Genomic DNA, 16,600 nt, shown 5'->3' on the forward strand with positions numbered 1-16,600 from the left:
TATTAAAACAATTACAAAATATATTTTATAATAAAATAGACTTGAACCTAGGCATATTTCTCCATATACTTCCACCTGACCAATAATACCTCATGTGCATAGTGAAACAACTCACTATAAATCTCCAAATTCCTCTACCTCTCAAATGAGAGAGAAACCCTTTAAATATACAAGGAAGAGTGGCTTCACTAGTCACACCTTTTCAATAACCCTCATTCATAAATAATTAATAATCGAATGGTTATTAGATTATAATTATTTCAAATGGGATTTGTTTAATAAAACATATTACATATAAGGTTTTATAATGTTAAATCAGAACATTATATAAATTTTATAAGGGTATGACCCCTATAACATTATGTTCTAACACCTAACAATTATACATCCCTTATTCATTGTTAAAAAAGATCTAAGCATGCTTAATATTTTAGAGTTGTGAGATGATGGCATATGCAAAATTCTTCACATCTCCTAATCATATATGTCAAAAGAGTAGTCAATTCATTCCAGACATCTAATGAAGGAAGAAGGCATAAAAATAACCTAAAACTAAACCCAATTATAACCAACCCTAAATAACCAAAGTATGGGAACTACATAAAAAATTGTGCGATCATGTAGATTAGCATGCATCACATAGTTCCTTTTTTAATATAACTTAATGAAGATGACACTAAATAAAAATTGTAGGTGACCATAAATCCTTCAAGATCACTAATCTTCAAGGATTTATGCTAAATAATTGTGTGTGACCATGGAGATTATCACAAATCTCTCTCTCTCTCTCTCTCTCTCTCTCTCTCTCTCTCTCTCTCTCTCTCTCTCTCTCTCTCTCTCTCTCTCTCTCACACACACACACACACACACACACACATCTCTCTCTCTCTCTCTCTCTCTCTCTCTCTCTCTCTCTCTCTCTCTCTCTCTCTCTCTCTCTCTCTCTCTCTCTCTCTCTCTCTCTCTCTCTCTCTCTCACACACACACACACACACACACACACACACCTCTAACAAAATGTAATTATATTAAATTACTAAAGCAAGAGAATTTCATATATCAATTTTAATGGATTCTTTTTAGTTTAAATGTTTAAGAAATAATAATATAGCAACCTATTTAACCAACAAGTAGTGATCATGCACATATTAATATGCTTGCAATATTAAAAGAAAAATCTATTATGGTATAAAATTTATAAATTGATGTTATGCTCTTGGATCAATAATGAAATATAACTTTACGGCGTAAGGTGAACTTCTTGTCATGGTTTTAAACATTTGATTAGCTTCATGATCAAAGGTAGTTGTACAATTTTGAATTTAGTAATCTATAGACAACACAATCAAGATCCCTTCACATTTTGAATACCTACAAATTACTTGATAATTGTAGTACTAAATTTTCATTTTTAGAAGTAGGTTATTTTTCTTTCATGTCAAAAGGATTAGCACTCAATTATTTATGATGTAAATCTATCCCAATCAAATTAAATATATTTCCACCTTCCATCTTTCTTCAAACTTATATGTGGAGCTTGCAATGTTGCTTATTCAAATTTACTTATGGCACTACATTTGTTTCTTCAATATGTTGGTTAATATTTTCATATTAAGTCAAGCTTGATTCCTATTGTTATGAAATTTAGCTAATATCTATCCTTTAATATTACCTTTTTCTCATTTTTGTTTAAAAAATAGTGAAAAAATGAATAAACCAAAACTTCACAAACTTACTTAAAGAAGAAGAAAAAGAAAAAAAGAAAAGAAAAACAAACAAACAAACAACTGAGCAACATCTAATATGCTTCAAAGTCATAAATAATAAAACATTGAGACATTTCCTAATTTACTTAGGACACCTTGTAAATTTCTTGTTTCACACCCACTTGAGCTAATAACTCTCAAAAGTTGTATATTAAGATATCGTCACTTATTTTTTCTTGCATTGTGTTACTATTACAAGTTGGTGATCACTTTTCTCTTTACAAGGATTGCCAAAATATTATCCACTTTGTAAATAAGAATTTAATTGTATACCATTATTGATAAAACAAAAATCACCTCCATTATCTTACTTGTGGTTAGTCTCATCCACAATTGTTGAATATTTGATTCTTGCTACACTATAAACAACATTTATATTACTAACTAATTGTTGTATGAGATGACACAATTAAAGTAGTTGGGCTTCTATCAAGCTCCAAGCGGTCATTTCAGCTCTTCCAATCTATTTAATGTCTTATTTGGCCCTTACTGCAGGTATGAATACATATGTCATTCAAAAGATGAGGAATTTATTTTGGCAAAAAACTGAAGATAAGCATAAAATTGCCTTAATTGCTTGGAAAAAAATTTGCAAACCTAAATCATCAGGAGGCTTAGGAGTCCGCAATCTTCAGATTCAAAATGAGGCATTGGGAGCTAAACTAGTTTGGAAAATGCTTAAACATCCCAAGGCAAGATGGGCAAGAATGATGAATTCTAAATATGTAGAAGCAGGGGAATCTCTTAATCTTATAAGGACCACCAGTTACCCTAAAGGATCTCGGATTTGGAATTTTATCATCAAATACAGAAATCTAATAGTTGACTATGTCTCTTGGGATGTTCACGATGGCTCTACTAGTCTCTTTTGGGAAGACTCTTGGGGAGGTTATCCGAGTATAGACAGTTTATTAACCATCCCAACAACTAGACAATGGCTACAACAACATTGGAGGAAAAATGTCAAGGACTGTGAATTTTGAGAGGGAGAATCCTATCCCAGGCTGGAGCTGGAAGAAATTGGTGGGGCTACCTCTTCCACCCAATGAATTAAGCCAGTTAATTGAGATAATTAAAGACAGACAATTGTTCTTTAGAGAAGGAGCAGACGCCCTGATATGGGTCCCATCCAAATCAGGTAATTATAGTGCTAAAGAAGGATACACAGCTCTAGCAAATCAAGGGGTTTCAGAGGATCAAGGTATCCCTCAAAAATTATTTTCGAATAATAGAATTATTCCTAAAGCAGGCATCTTTGTGTGGTTAGCAACAAAAAAGAAAATTATAACAGCAGAAAGGTTCAAAAAGATGGGTTTTGAGGGTCCACCCAGATGCATTCTTTGCAAAGCTCAAGAAGAAATAGTAGATCATCTTCTCCTAAACTTTGTTTTTTCGACAAAGTGTTGGAGATGGCTATATGCCAAATTAGGATGGATAACGACCCTTCCTAATGACGTAATTTCACTTTTTCAAGGCTGGCCTATAAGACCAAGGATTGTACCCTCATCTCTCTCTGGGAAATCTCTCCCTCCTACCTTGTTTCAGAGATCTGGAAAGAAGACTTTTTGATAATAAAGCTAGAAGGTTAGATTCAGTTCTCTCTTCTCTGGAAGCCTCAATTGTGGAGAATATCAACAACAATCCAGCCCTTTCAACAAATTTGAGTAAAGACTTTACGGCTTGGGATGACAGGACCAGATTCAAGTGGAATGGCATAAAAATTCCCCCTTATGTTGAGAATAAAAGAAATGGCAGAGATAGTGCAGTATGGACCCCTCCCAAACCTAGATGGCTAAAACTGAATTTTGATGGGGTTTCAAAAGGAAATCCAGGTGCTTCTAGTATAGGATGTGTGGTGAGAGATCATAAAGGAATCATCAAAGGAAAGATGGCTATGTCTATTCCCCCAGATACCAACAATATTGCAGAGTTCAAGGACCTATTGCTAGGCCTCACAAAGTGCTCCAAACGAGGGATTAAGAATCTAGTTGTGGAGGGGGATTTAGCCGTTGCAATAAATGTAGTTAAATCTATGAATTCACCAAATTGGAGGTTGCAAGCACTGTTGGATAGAATTTTGATGCCGTTAACAAGGCTTGATGATTTCTCCTGCAAGCATGTCTATAGAGAAGCAAATACAGAGACAGATGCCCTTTCCAAGATTGCAGCAGATGGAACCAATCTAACTTGGTAGACAGATGAGTTCAAAATAACCTGTCCCATTGATTTTCATTGACATTATTGACAACTTTTTCCAAGACTAATACTTTCTACAGCAATCATGTCTAAGGAAGTAATCTCAAAAGTAGTAGTCTTATCATAGTATGAAGTAGTTAGAATTAATCTACAACAATGGAATAGTTTAAAAAATTGTCTCTGTGGTCGACATAATGACTAAATCGACTCTTGTTTGGACGAAACGCAAAGTTTGAAATAGAGTAGCCTTGAAGCGGAAATAGAGGATTTGTTGCCTCACCCAATGGCTACCTTTTTTTAATCAAATTTTCCCTACCATAAGTTAAAGTGTTTCTTCTTAGGATGAGCTAGCAATCATTGTCCCCTCTGCCTAGTCATGTCCAAGTTGGATAGAACTTTTGTTAAGAAGAATTCTTTAATTTTTTTTTAGAAAGACATTCTAAAAACTCTCGCCTAAAGTCAGATATCAATTAATGAAAAGAATTTAGGAATGTTTTTTGGTAGATTTATGATGTCATTAAATCTGCCACATCTCTCTCAAAGCAAGAAAGGATGCTACCTAAAGGACATGGATTGGGTGAGTTGTCTTGGCGACATGATATCAAATATTGAGTTTTTAATTTCTCTTGCTTGGAAGATCGCATCTTGCCACCTTCCTTACTGGGACTATTCAATTCAAGGTAATTTGCATTAAAGGTTGCAGGAAGTGGCGAGAATGTAGAGAAGTTATTAATGCCTTTCTAGTGCTTCATTGTTATCATTCGGATTGCTCTTCTAGCTCCTTCAACAACCGGTTTCCAATTTGCTCATCTTATTCTTGATCCCTCATCTAACGATGGTTGCAAAAGAACCCTTCGACTTCATTATAAGAGCCTTTTCGCACCCAATTTCCTGCTTTGGAGCTGATACTCCAATTTCCCTTTCCTCTGAGAGCCGACAAGTCTCTTTCAGAGAGATCACACACTTAAGGCTCAAAGGCTTCTTCTTATCCTAGAGCCCTTAATAATCCTGGCATTTAAGCTAATTTTAGGAACTGGGCATCTGAGAAGGAATAAGTATCTGAGGGATAACACTTTCATTTCCTCAAGGTTTGTGGCATCTCTCCTAGATAACCAGTAACCAAAGAGGAGGTTTTTTCAATGACGAGCATTATTTAGCCAAGACGTCCTGGGAGGCCTAGAAACTGTCCTCAATTGAGCGCGCTTCTCGATTCTAGTATACCACGCCCGAGATATATGATTCTCTTCTCTGTCCCCGAGGAAGTAATGAATTAATACTCATTTCTTTCTGGACCTCAGAGGTCCTGCTTTAAGGCAACATAGGGCATTTGCAGTTATGGCAATTAGGCTCCTAAATTGGAGGCTCTTGACGAATGAACTTGACAATAAAGATAGGGAGGAGGAATTTGTGGATTTTGCAAGATTGAATAGATTTCTTCCACCAAAAATTGAGCAGGATGTGCGAGTGAATGTTGCAAACGGTAGTGATGGTCGACAAAGGGTCCATGGTCGTGGGAGGCAGGTCATCCCAGGTAGGAGGGGTCGATCACGTGGCAACAAACATACTCATGTTGTAGCTTCATCGAAGGGTTGGTTGATTCCATCATATAGATAGGAATTTTTTGTTTAATTGATAAATGTTTTACTTTTTTTTTTGGAAATTATAGGCCAACAATATGTAAATATGTACTTTCTAAAGTGTTAGATGAAAAATGGCCTTTAGCAATAGACTATAGAGACTATCAAAAGCCCCTTTTTCATATTTTCATGAAAGTCTTGTTCGCCTATCTAGAACTTATCAAAGGTAGAATTCAATCTCTTAAGGGGGCTCTGGTTTTTTTTTTTTAGCATGGATGAATGCTGAACTCTTACTATGTATCTGGACAAATTTTGTAAAGATTTAACAATGATAATCAATATATGTTCACTCTTTGTGCTGAGAAACCCCACCATTGTTCCTATCATTCAGTAATATTAAATATTTAACAATCAAATAATTAAATTATAAGTTACATAAAATTACAAAATTACTATCACCATCAATTCATATGAATTAGCAAATCCATCCAATATTTATATGAATTGGCAAATCCATCCAATATTTGGTTTATATCTTTCTAGTATTAAGTCTCCTTTTCTCTTATTGAATATTGAGTAGTGTGAATTAGAGAAGACGACTTTATTACTTATTCAAATATAATCTGTGAGCATGGCTAATAGAGAAAAGGTTTAAAAATCGTTACTTCACTCACCTTATGTCCTGCAGCCCACCTCCTTGAATAACATTTGTTAGAGATTTAAAACCATGGGCTTTTTTATCAAAATCTACAATAGAAGAATCGACAATAGAAAACTTAAAAATTGTTGGCAATGATGTATTATATTAAACACATACATAAATTTGTCATGAAGAATGTTAAAAGATGTTTAACTTGAAGCTTTAGAGAAAGTTGGGTATATTTTTTATGTTACAGTATACACATAAAATACATAAGCCGTATACTAAAAGGTTTCGCAATTTTCAAATATTTAAAGATGGAGAAGGAAATTCGTTAAATACGTATACACACACGTTTCTTTAACCACCATTGCATCTCCATCGTTTCAGTCATGCAACCAATGTTTCATGGGGGCTGATCCCCGGAGGTCAAGGCAACGATAATTGAGAATTGATTAATATTATTTGGGCAGATTCTTAATTTTTTAAATAACTTCTAATATTATCTGCTTGAAGTTATAATTGTTTATATTTGCTGCAGGTGAAAGGCACAAGCTCACACTACTTTCTTGCTACTAATTTACCAGCTTAAATATTAAATGGACTGTGTTAAAAAAAGTTATCTTAAGCCTTTAGAAACTTGTTTTTTTTTGGTAACAGTCTCTACATTCGATATATAGGCCAGATATTGAAAGGTTTTGCAACTTTTAAAAATGAAACGATGGCAAAGAATTTTAAAAATGAAAAGATGGCAAAGAATTTTAAAAATGAAAAGAATACATAGGTATGTACATGCATGCATACACACAAACACACCTTTAACCATCAATTGCATCGCCATCGTTGCATGATCCATTGGGACACATACCCAGAGGTCTGCAACATCCACAGGGCTCGGGGATGGGATCTACATCCTCTTTTCTTAGGACAACCACTTGCTCCAATAGGTACATTATTTTTGTTTCCAAATAATTTTTAAAAGAAAAAATGCTATAAACCCCTAAAAAGCAAAAGGGGTCACACATTGTATTTACTTTTTATAGCCATCCCTCACGGTCCTCTTGCCAACCTCAAAATCACATTCCCACATCCTCTATTCCCCTGTTCCAAAAACTTGGAGAAACAATGCATGCACCTTTTGGTTTCTAATACTTGAGCACAACAAGAACTAGAACAGAGACACCAAATCACATTGTTTTGAGATGCTTTTGCTTGTAACCTCTGACGAAGACACAATCAATTGCTCTTACTATCTTAATTTCTTTTGTATGATTACAAATTCATATACTCCATATGAAAAAAGCTATACCAATGCAAACCATTTCTTACATCCAGTGAATTATTAATTCATAAGGTATATAATATATTTATCTCAGAACACGTTCGGAGCTATTGCCATGAGAAGAAACAGGTACTCTTGAATGGTACTTGGATGACACGTTTATTTTATACATTGCTGGAAGGAATGCAATGCACTTCCTACCCAGTGCTGTGGATCACGTTAAGCTTTAACAATACAATCCTTGTAATTGCCCAGAGCCTGCAGGTGCATGATGCTCAACCTTCAACGCTCACATAAATAACGCATATAGTTTACCGGTGGTGGCATCAACAGCCCATCTTTTCTACGAGCAGTATGCAAATTTGTTAAAATTGGTCCAACCATTGAGCCCAATGCCGCTCACATGTGGATGAAACAAACACTAATCCCACACAATTAGGAATGACTTGCGTCAGTATCTTCTGAAATATTTCCAGATTCTCACTCTTGCACGATCAACCTCTCTGGCAGGTCACAGCTCTCAACAAATTGTTCAGTGGAACAGACATGGAACTTCAGATTCAGCTCCCTAGTCTAAAGTGCCCAATATCCTTCCAATACTATGTTCACTGAGACAAGCAGGCAACTGATAGTCCTGGGTCCAAGAAATAAATTTAACAATTATTCTACTAGATTTTTAGAACCTTGTTCACTCTTAAGGATGTGCTTTAGAAAATTCTTATGGTCTCCATCTTCTTTTTCTGAAGCTATTTTTTGATCAACCTATATTAAAATTTGGTAAAACGTCTCCAGGCACTGGTCACTTTATTTCAGTCTTCACTATTAACCTCTCAGTATTCTGTTCCCTTCCTGTATTATCTTTGCTTTCTTCCATTTTATATGTTCCAAACCTTGTAAATCTTTAGCCATGTTCCTGGATTTCAGTACAGCCCTTTGGTATGAAGTATTTCTTAAGGACTTGTATTTAATTGCCCTTGCTGGTGCTCATCTATTATAGTGGAAACTTTTACCAAACAATGAAAATATGGTGTTAAAACAATTGCATTTGATGGATAATACATTTCAAAAGGCATCCTTTTTCAAAAGAGAAAGGAATATCATGAAGGCATATCTAGAAATTGATAGAGAATGCTACAAATGTACAACCCCTTGTACACCTAGATATTTCCCCCCCCCCCCTAAAAACTCTAATAATCAAGAGGGCTAAACTTTTGACATCCTGCATAAAATGGAATTTTAAGCATCCAAAGCCTCAACAATGCAATCCAATAGATCCTCGACTCCCACCCTCATGTAGATTCAGTAGCAAATATCCACCACCCGTGTGAAAAGTAAAACTTGCCATGCTTCTTCAAGCTCATTCCAGGGTTAAGGATACACTAATTTTACTCATTCCGAATTGATGTTTCGCTGGAAAATTGCCTTCAATGTACGACCTATTTGTGGTTAAGGAGCATACAGAATGTGAGGCTGCAGCCCTTGCTTTGTCCCCAGCACAGAATCTGATAAAGCACATTCAACAAAGAGAAGGATACAAGTAAACATGTGACAAACAAATATGGAAGTAGAAAAGTTCACCTTCTCCTAAAAATACCAGTTGGCAACCCTAGATATACCTGGGAGAGAAAGTTACACTGATCAGATTAATAAAGTACAATCACCGATCGGTATATTTTAGATCCATCAATTCTTGTTTTAGGTTTCACCTTAAAAGCCATTCACTCAATAGTTGCTAAATGCTGCAATCAGAAAGCACTTTAATCTTAGATTTAAATTTAAATCAAGGATTGCACTTCTCTACAAAGCAGCCATCTTTTGCTATATATTGAACTATCTTTCGATAGAAAAGGCCTACAAAAAAGCAAAAAGAAATAATGGGCAATTGAGCAAAGAATGCCTTTTTACATTACTGATATGGGGCATCATACACTCAAGAACAGGAAAGACTGCAATGTAGCTAGGACACCACCAAAGCTACTTTGCAAGGAAAGAATGGCATCAGGAAGGAGGCAGAACTAATGATACATGGTGTAACCTGGAAATAGCTTACAATATGAAGCTTTCCATGAGATGGAGAACTCAGAAAACTGACATCCTAAATTAAATGGAATGCTAACAATTTGAACTTCCCCTGTTTCGTATTTTTATCCGCACTTTTTGTACACTGCTAACATCTGTTGTTTCCATCCTACTTTGCACTGAACTAGTTTCCATGGTTTCAGAAATCCTCTGCAGAGAATTTGCTTCTGTTGGTTCAGATCTTCTCTGCATGGAACTGCATTCTGGCTTCTGAAGATCAGCTGACCACTCCTTTACCATCATCTTTTGCAACCGTAATTGCTCCTTCTCTTGCCTTCGCTTCTCCTTCTTCCGCCGTTTCCGCTCAAGATACTCAGGATCGTCATGTTTGTGATGACCATCAGCCCCATGCTTCTGGTCTTTGTCCACTCTCTTTCTTTTCTTGTCTTTCTTCTCTTCCTTGTCTTTTCGACTCTTTCTGTTACCCTCTTGCCTCTCTGATTTTTCTGCAGAAGCTTCTGCTGTTAACAAAGCACTTTGTCCAATAAGCTGATGGCTTTCCAAATCCCTCTGATGAGAGCCATTTTGCTCACTTCTGTCCTCACAATCTTCTCCACTTACTGAAACATATCTATTATGTTGTAAATCAACTACATCCATAGATCTACCTCCCGAATTCTCTCTTTTCTTTGCAGTTGACATTGAACAATTTGGAACATAAACAGCATTCATTGAATCTGCTGTGCACTGCAACTCATTTGCAGTCCTGGAGTCTTGGAAATCCTTAACACTGCTAGTGCTCGCATTAATTTGGGAACCATTCAGACAAAGCCTGGGTGCAACCTCTTTGGTTAAACAAACATTTTGTTCTCCAGCAACAGCTTCCACAGCCTGACCCCCAGGAGTACATGGACTTCTTTCCAACACTGCAGCAACCCCTAAACCTGCATCCACTGACACAGAGGAGCTGGCAACTGGGCACACAGCAGGCATCCTTTGATCCAAACCACCAACTGGAGTGATGCCTATTAAGTTTCCAACATCTTCTACAGCTTCTGGAGGTTTGATGCGTACTTTAAGTGCAGGCAGTTTCCGTTCATGACCACCAGAACTGCTGCTAATTGTAGTGTCCGCTTCCTTTACAACCTCTGATGAATTGAATGCAACAGAATTGAGGTGAGCCTGTTCCTCATCAGAAACATGAGGCCTGGAGAACCGTATTTTCATCATGCCTGGTTTTGCCCTTTGTTCACCAAGCACTTCAGCATCTATGGACTTTGCTGAGATTTCTACATTTTGCTCATCACGCACTTTAGCATCCCTGGACTTAGCTGAGATGGGAAGAATCTTTGGCTTTGGGATATGATAAAGCGTTGGAGACCTGGATATTTGAAAACATAAATTATTGAAGCAAAAAGAAATAGAATTTGACATCTACAGACTTGGGAGAAACTTACCGGCCTGCAAGAATCTGTAAAATACAGAACGTTTGATGCCGCAAAGTAACATTCACAAAAGCTTTGTAACTTTCAAGCAGATAAAGCAAACTAGCAAGTGTCGAGCAGTTGATACTATTTTCTGAATCTTTTTTCACTTGGCATAGGTATAGACAATGCATGAGAACTTTTGCTTGTACTGAAATAAAAAATCAACAACAAAGGCTGATATCAGATACATGCTGCAAGGATAATGAACACAAAATAACCACAAAAATTTATATAGCAGAGCAAACCTCGTAATGATGGTTCATTTTCTATAAATCTCATAGCTAAAGATAACGCAACATCAAGACCATTTTTGTGAGCCTCAAGGTTGATAAAGGCTTTTGCTGCTTCCAAACGAACTCGCCATTGCATATTGGCATATTGGAATGGCTTGATAAGTTCCTCCAAATCTTCCTGCTATAAGGCTAATATAAGTACAATACTAATAACCATGACAATAAATTAGAACTACATATATAGATGCAGCAATTGACAATAAATTAGAACTACATATATAGATACAGCAATTTGGATTTACCAAGGGAACGAAGTGTGACAACTTCAATGCAATTTGTGTCAAAGTACGAATACAACTGACGGTCAAGACTCCATTATAGCTTGGCATCAATCTGCAAAAACGAAAAATTTAAATGACAAAGCTATGAGTATCGATAAGAATTCCCAGTATGACCTTCTATGACTATTCTCAAATATAAAAACACTTCACACCTTATCTTCTTGAATCATTATCAACCATTGAATTGAAAATGTAATATTATTAAGTAAAACTATAAAAAGCTAAAAGCAATTATTCTTCCCATCTAATAAATGGAGTTAGTTGCTTAATCTAAAAAACATTGAAAATGCAAAGCAATTAAACTTCATTGTATTGAGATTGAGCTAAATAAATGCCACTGGAAAAAACATTCCATGTTCACAAGACCCTCCCTCCTCCAATCAGTTACTTATACATGTAGTAAATTACAACACAGAAATATAATGCAAAAGATTATCATAAACACAAAATTAAGTTACAATCTCATCTACCTTTCAAACTGCAAGAGACGGTCTATACGTTTTAAAAGTGGTGGTAGTGCATGAATACTCTGCAAACAAAGAAATTATCTATCAGCCAGAATTTTTATGAAGTTAACTACAATTGTCAATAACTATACTCTAAAAATCCCCTTTTAAAGAGAGTTACACAGCCAGACTAAATGCATAGTAAAAGTAAGAAAAAACTTGCCCACCATTCACTCTTCAATGAATATCATGTTTGACTGAAATTTTAAAAATACTCCATGTCTACACGTGACAAAATAGACCAATTTGACTAGAAACTACATACAGGTACCAATCGATATAAAAAATACCAAGAATAAAATTAGAATATTGAAATTATCCAAAGCAGATAAAATATTAAAATCTAGCCACTGAATGTAAGCACAAATATAAAAAACAAGAGGAAAGCAAAGGTATGGTTCCTTTAAAGCCACGATGCCAGGCACTTTTGTAAACCAAGGGAGCAGGAAAAGAACACACTTATGACCAATTTGATGATGGAAGGAAATGAGCATAAACACATGTTTGTGTCAATCTTTTGAGGAGGACCAGAAGCCCTGGCATCAACATCCACCAGCTCTACTACACGAAAAAAAAAGCAAGATCTACAATCCATAACAGAATGTCCAGGGTTAAAGAGGTCTGTTTGAACAATCCCAAAACAAAGAATGGCATCAACTTAAGACATGATAAGAAAAATAGTAATATGTGCATGTTTCTGTAACCCATGTGAGCGAGAGAACTAAGACATCCTAATAGCCACATACAGAGGTAATATTGATGATCAATCACCATCAATGTGTCCCATCCAATAGAAAATGATGCATAATACTTCAGCATCCAAGATACCATTTATAAAAATAGTAGAAACCTGCAAACCCAAATGGTAACCTATAACTTCTTAAATTTAAGAGTTATCGCCTCTCAATGGTGAAGAGCCAATTGATGGAAATATTACATCTTAGAAGGGATGGTTCGGTTAGTCATGGGTTAATAAATAAGAAATTAGTTTAATAGTTGGTAATATGACAAATAAAGTTGAAATAAATATATATTCTCAGTTTGTGGTGAAGTTTTGGTAGTTACTTGGCTAGTTATAAATAAGAAGTTAGTTTAATAGTTGGTAATATGACAAATAAAGTTGAAATAAATATATATTCTCAGTTTGTGGTGAAGTTTTGGTAGTTACTTGGCTAGTTAAAAAGTGAAAGGCTTACTTATATAAGCCTATGGTGTCATTGTAATCAATCCATCCTGAAATATACCGTTATTTGTTTTATTTTATTACATTCAATCATGATGTAAGTTGTTTAATATCCATTTACCATTTCAATATAGTTTCAGAGCTCATGCTATAACTAGAAGATGAGATGATGGAAGGAGGTTCAATAATTTTTCATGCACAACTAATGCAGTTATTTTTTGGTAGCTTCTAAAGTTGTATAGCTAATTTCTATTTGAAATGCTGGATTGGCCCACCTTCCCATTTCGGTTTTATATATAGAGCTGGCCGTTACATCTATAATGCAAAGTTTACATGGTTCCTATATTATCTATTTACCTTAACTTTACTAGCAAGTGAAACAAGCAAAAAGAATATTTTCATCTACCATATATTGAGCAGTGAGAGGGTATCTCAAATTTTGTGGGCTAAACATGTTGTACAGCAATGTGAAAGATTTGGAAAGCTAAAAGTATTCTCAAACATTATTGGCAGAACTAGATTTATTTATGAAGGATTTGAGAACAAAATTTACTTTTTTAAAAAGTAAATGTCCGTATATGTTTTCCAAAATATGCCATACAAAAGAGTAAGTATATGAGCATTAGTGAAGTCTTTTGATATAAAGGTGCAGTATTCAATTCTCGTTTAAAAAAAATTTGGTAAGGCTTTATAGACATAAGACGTAAGAAAAGATACATATACTATTGGCATTATTGATGTGGAAGTTCTTAAGTTCAAATTCCATGAAGTTTCATTTTGATCGCATACTTTTATCCATATATAAGTTGCAGGTCCTGGCTCAGGCTTGGGTTCAGCAAAAAAAAAATTGGGGGTTTAGGGTTCGTTAGTACAAAAACTTATAAAATAAAAAATATATACATATATGCAGCAGTAGTTAAGTTCAAAATACACCACTATGCTAATAGTCAAATAACATAGCAAAATATGGCATCATGTATTAAAGTTTTAGTTCAAATAACATAGAAAAATAGTAAATACACCACCATATTAATGTTTTAGTTTAAAAATAATAATGTCAAACTACAACAATCAGCCATCACTGATCAAATATCATATGGGTCATCAAAAATATCATCATCATCCTCAATATGCCGTGGTCGATTAGAAGAACCAGCTAAGAACCAGTTAGGAACAAGCAACAATCAATCTTCAACTCTCCTTGAGGATTGGCAAGCAAAAACTGAAGTTCAGCAGTGGAGCAAAGTAGTTATGTTTTTCATTCTATTGTGCAAAAATGAAGTAGCTTTTACCTTTTTTAGTGTTTTAAGTCATCAAATTAGGGTTGGGGGGTCGAATATGCTTTTTTGGCATCAAAAAAGTTGAAAAAAGTTGAAATTTTTCACTTTTGCGTCAAATTCTTCCCGGGTTCTACAAAAGCCTCCAAAATTCTTCCTGAATTCTTCTAGGTTCGGCAGGGAAGAACCCACAGGGCATTTGCAGGACCCTAGCCGAACCCAAGGAGAACCGACCCAAGACTAGGACCCAAGGGGAACCGGCCCAGGACCCAAGGGTTCTAGGCAAAGAACCTGGTAACTTAGATCCATATATACATGCTCTATCAAATACAACTACAAATTCTTTGTCTAATAAAATATAGGAAAGTAACTAATCGATTAGGTTTTGGCATCTTTTGAATCCATTGGTAGTGGTATTTTTGAGTTTTAAAAGCATTGTAGAATAATTTTTTGGTAATTTCTTTGTGATGGGTGCATTATCAATTGAAACTAAAATCCCAGTTACTAAAAAACTTGATCATGCTAGCAAAATTTTCTATGATTCTAATGTAGCAACAAATGGATAAGGTCTAAGTGGGTCAAAGAGGAGATTGGATGACCAAAAGAATCGAGGCACATTTCCATCTCAAGTTAACTTCTCACTCAAATATGGTGAGGCACCAGATATTGATATTGATTTCTCTTTGGAGCAAGCAGGGATTGGGTATATCTTCCCTTAATTTGTACATGTGGATGCAGAATGTCTTGATCCATTGGTAGAGTTGTACCAGTAGATGCAGATTTTGTCTTGGTTTTTGCAAGTGGAGTGTTATTGTGGATAAAGAGTATGTCTCTATTCATAGCTAGATCTGTTACGATAGATGTGGAATATGTCTCAATTCCCTATGAAGAATTGCACTGTGGATAGGTGTCAATCTTGTCTAACACGTAGGGTGGTGTACTTGAGGATAGGAGATACTCTTGATTTATATGTATCTCTCCGAAAGCTTGTTTATGTGCCAATAGAAGCTTGTATCTCTCCAAAAGCTTGTTAAGAAGAACGTGTGATAATACAATGTTCCTCAATCTTCTTCACATGGAGAAGCAATAACATCAAACCTATCAGCAAAGGGAACATAGTGGTTTGACTAAAGTCAAAACTAACAAGAATAGACGCCCATATATGCAAAGAATGGTGTTGGAGATAGTTGGGTTGAATATGATCATGTCATCAACAATCTCTATTCTTTTAAGAATAGTGTTGTGGCCATAACGTTGTGGAGGAATGACCAGGTAACTAATCATATTATTGTCTTGTTGGATAACTTAATTAATTACATCCTTTAGGGAAGGAAAGCTAGGGTAGTCATCACATGCATATTTTCAATCAAAAGAGATTCCAACCATCATTAACCGCAAAGGTGGCAACCCTACAAGAAGAAAAGGCTACAACATAGGGGTCTCCATCTTATGCATACGTTGTCACCTAACAATTATTGTCTAGGAAAAACAGTACATTTGAAGAAATTTTCAAGGCAAGTGGTTTGAGCAACAAACTCGACCTAGGCAGTGCACCATGAAGCTCTTGTTTTGCAGCATATCAATACAAAGTATGATAGGATGAAATCTCTCATCATAAGCCCAATCTATAAACCCTAAATATTTTTATAAGCTATGTTACCAAGTCATCACTTGTAGAGGTTCATTTCGAGTATGTAACATCTTGAAATTCAAACCTAGTTTGAGTCAATTGTGGATTCAACCAGGGTACCTTTTCTTGCTCATGGAAACATTTTGGCCTCTTTCTTATCAAACCCTTCAATTTCCATTGCACACATGGAATTTCTAATGTGATTCCAACAAGATTCTAGAACTGGACCATCTATTTAATCATTTTTCTTTTACATTATTGACCGACAAACTCCCTAAATAGTGACACATATCATCACACTTGAGTTTTAGTTCCCTCAAAAGGAAAAAACTACAACAAACGACATGATGGACAAGTTTTTTTTCAATGTGCTTTTTAGATTTTAAATTGAAACAACAAGCTCGCTCAAACTAGCAAGTTACAAGTGGGCTTAGGCAAGGTGTTTGTAGTGTCCCCACTTTGA

The 16,600-nt window shown here is 35.5% G+C and overlaps 1 protein-coding gene across 4 annotated transcripts in view; it reads right to left on the reverse strand.

Annotated features, from left to right (window-relative positions):
- Positions 1 to 9,254: 9,254 nt before the first annotated feature.
- LOC131079641 (transcription initiation factor TFIID subunit 2) overlaps positions 9,255 to 16,600 on the reverse strand; it is a 139,473-nt gene continuing 132,127 nt past the window's right edge. For 3 of the 4 annotated variants that reach the window (XM_058017647.2, XM_058017645.2, XM_058017648.2), the window contains 5 exons: positions 12,012 to 12,070; positions 11,503 to 11,593; positions 11,213 to 11,381; positions 10,938 to 11,115; positions 9,255 to 10,861 (listed from right to left, as the gene is read on the reverse strand). In XM_058017647.2, the coding sequence (XP_057873630.2) occupies positions 9,574 to 10,861; positions 10,938 to 11,115; positions 11,213 to 11,381; positions 11,503 to 11,593; positions 12,012 to 12,070 (1,785 nt within the window). In that variant the 3' untranslated portion in view covers positions 9,255 to 9,573. The remainder of the gene's footprint in view (positions 10,862 to 10,937; positions 11,116 to 11,212; positions 11,382 to 11,502; positions 11,594 to 12,011; positions 12,071 to 16,600) is intronic. The other variant, XM_058017646.2, reaches the window with a different exon arrangement.

The sequence above is a fragment of the Cryptomeria japonica genome, chromosome 10 (genome assembly GCF_030272615.1).
Source record: "Cryptomeria japonica chromosome 10, Sugi_1.0, whole genome shotgun sequence".
NCBI classification, from domain to species: Eukaryota; Viridiplantae; Streptophyta; class Pinopsida; order Cupressales; family Cupressaceae; genus Cryptomeria; species Cryptomeria japonica.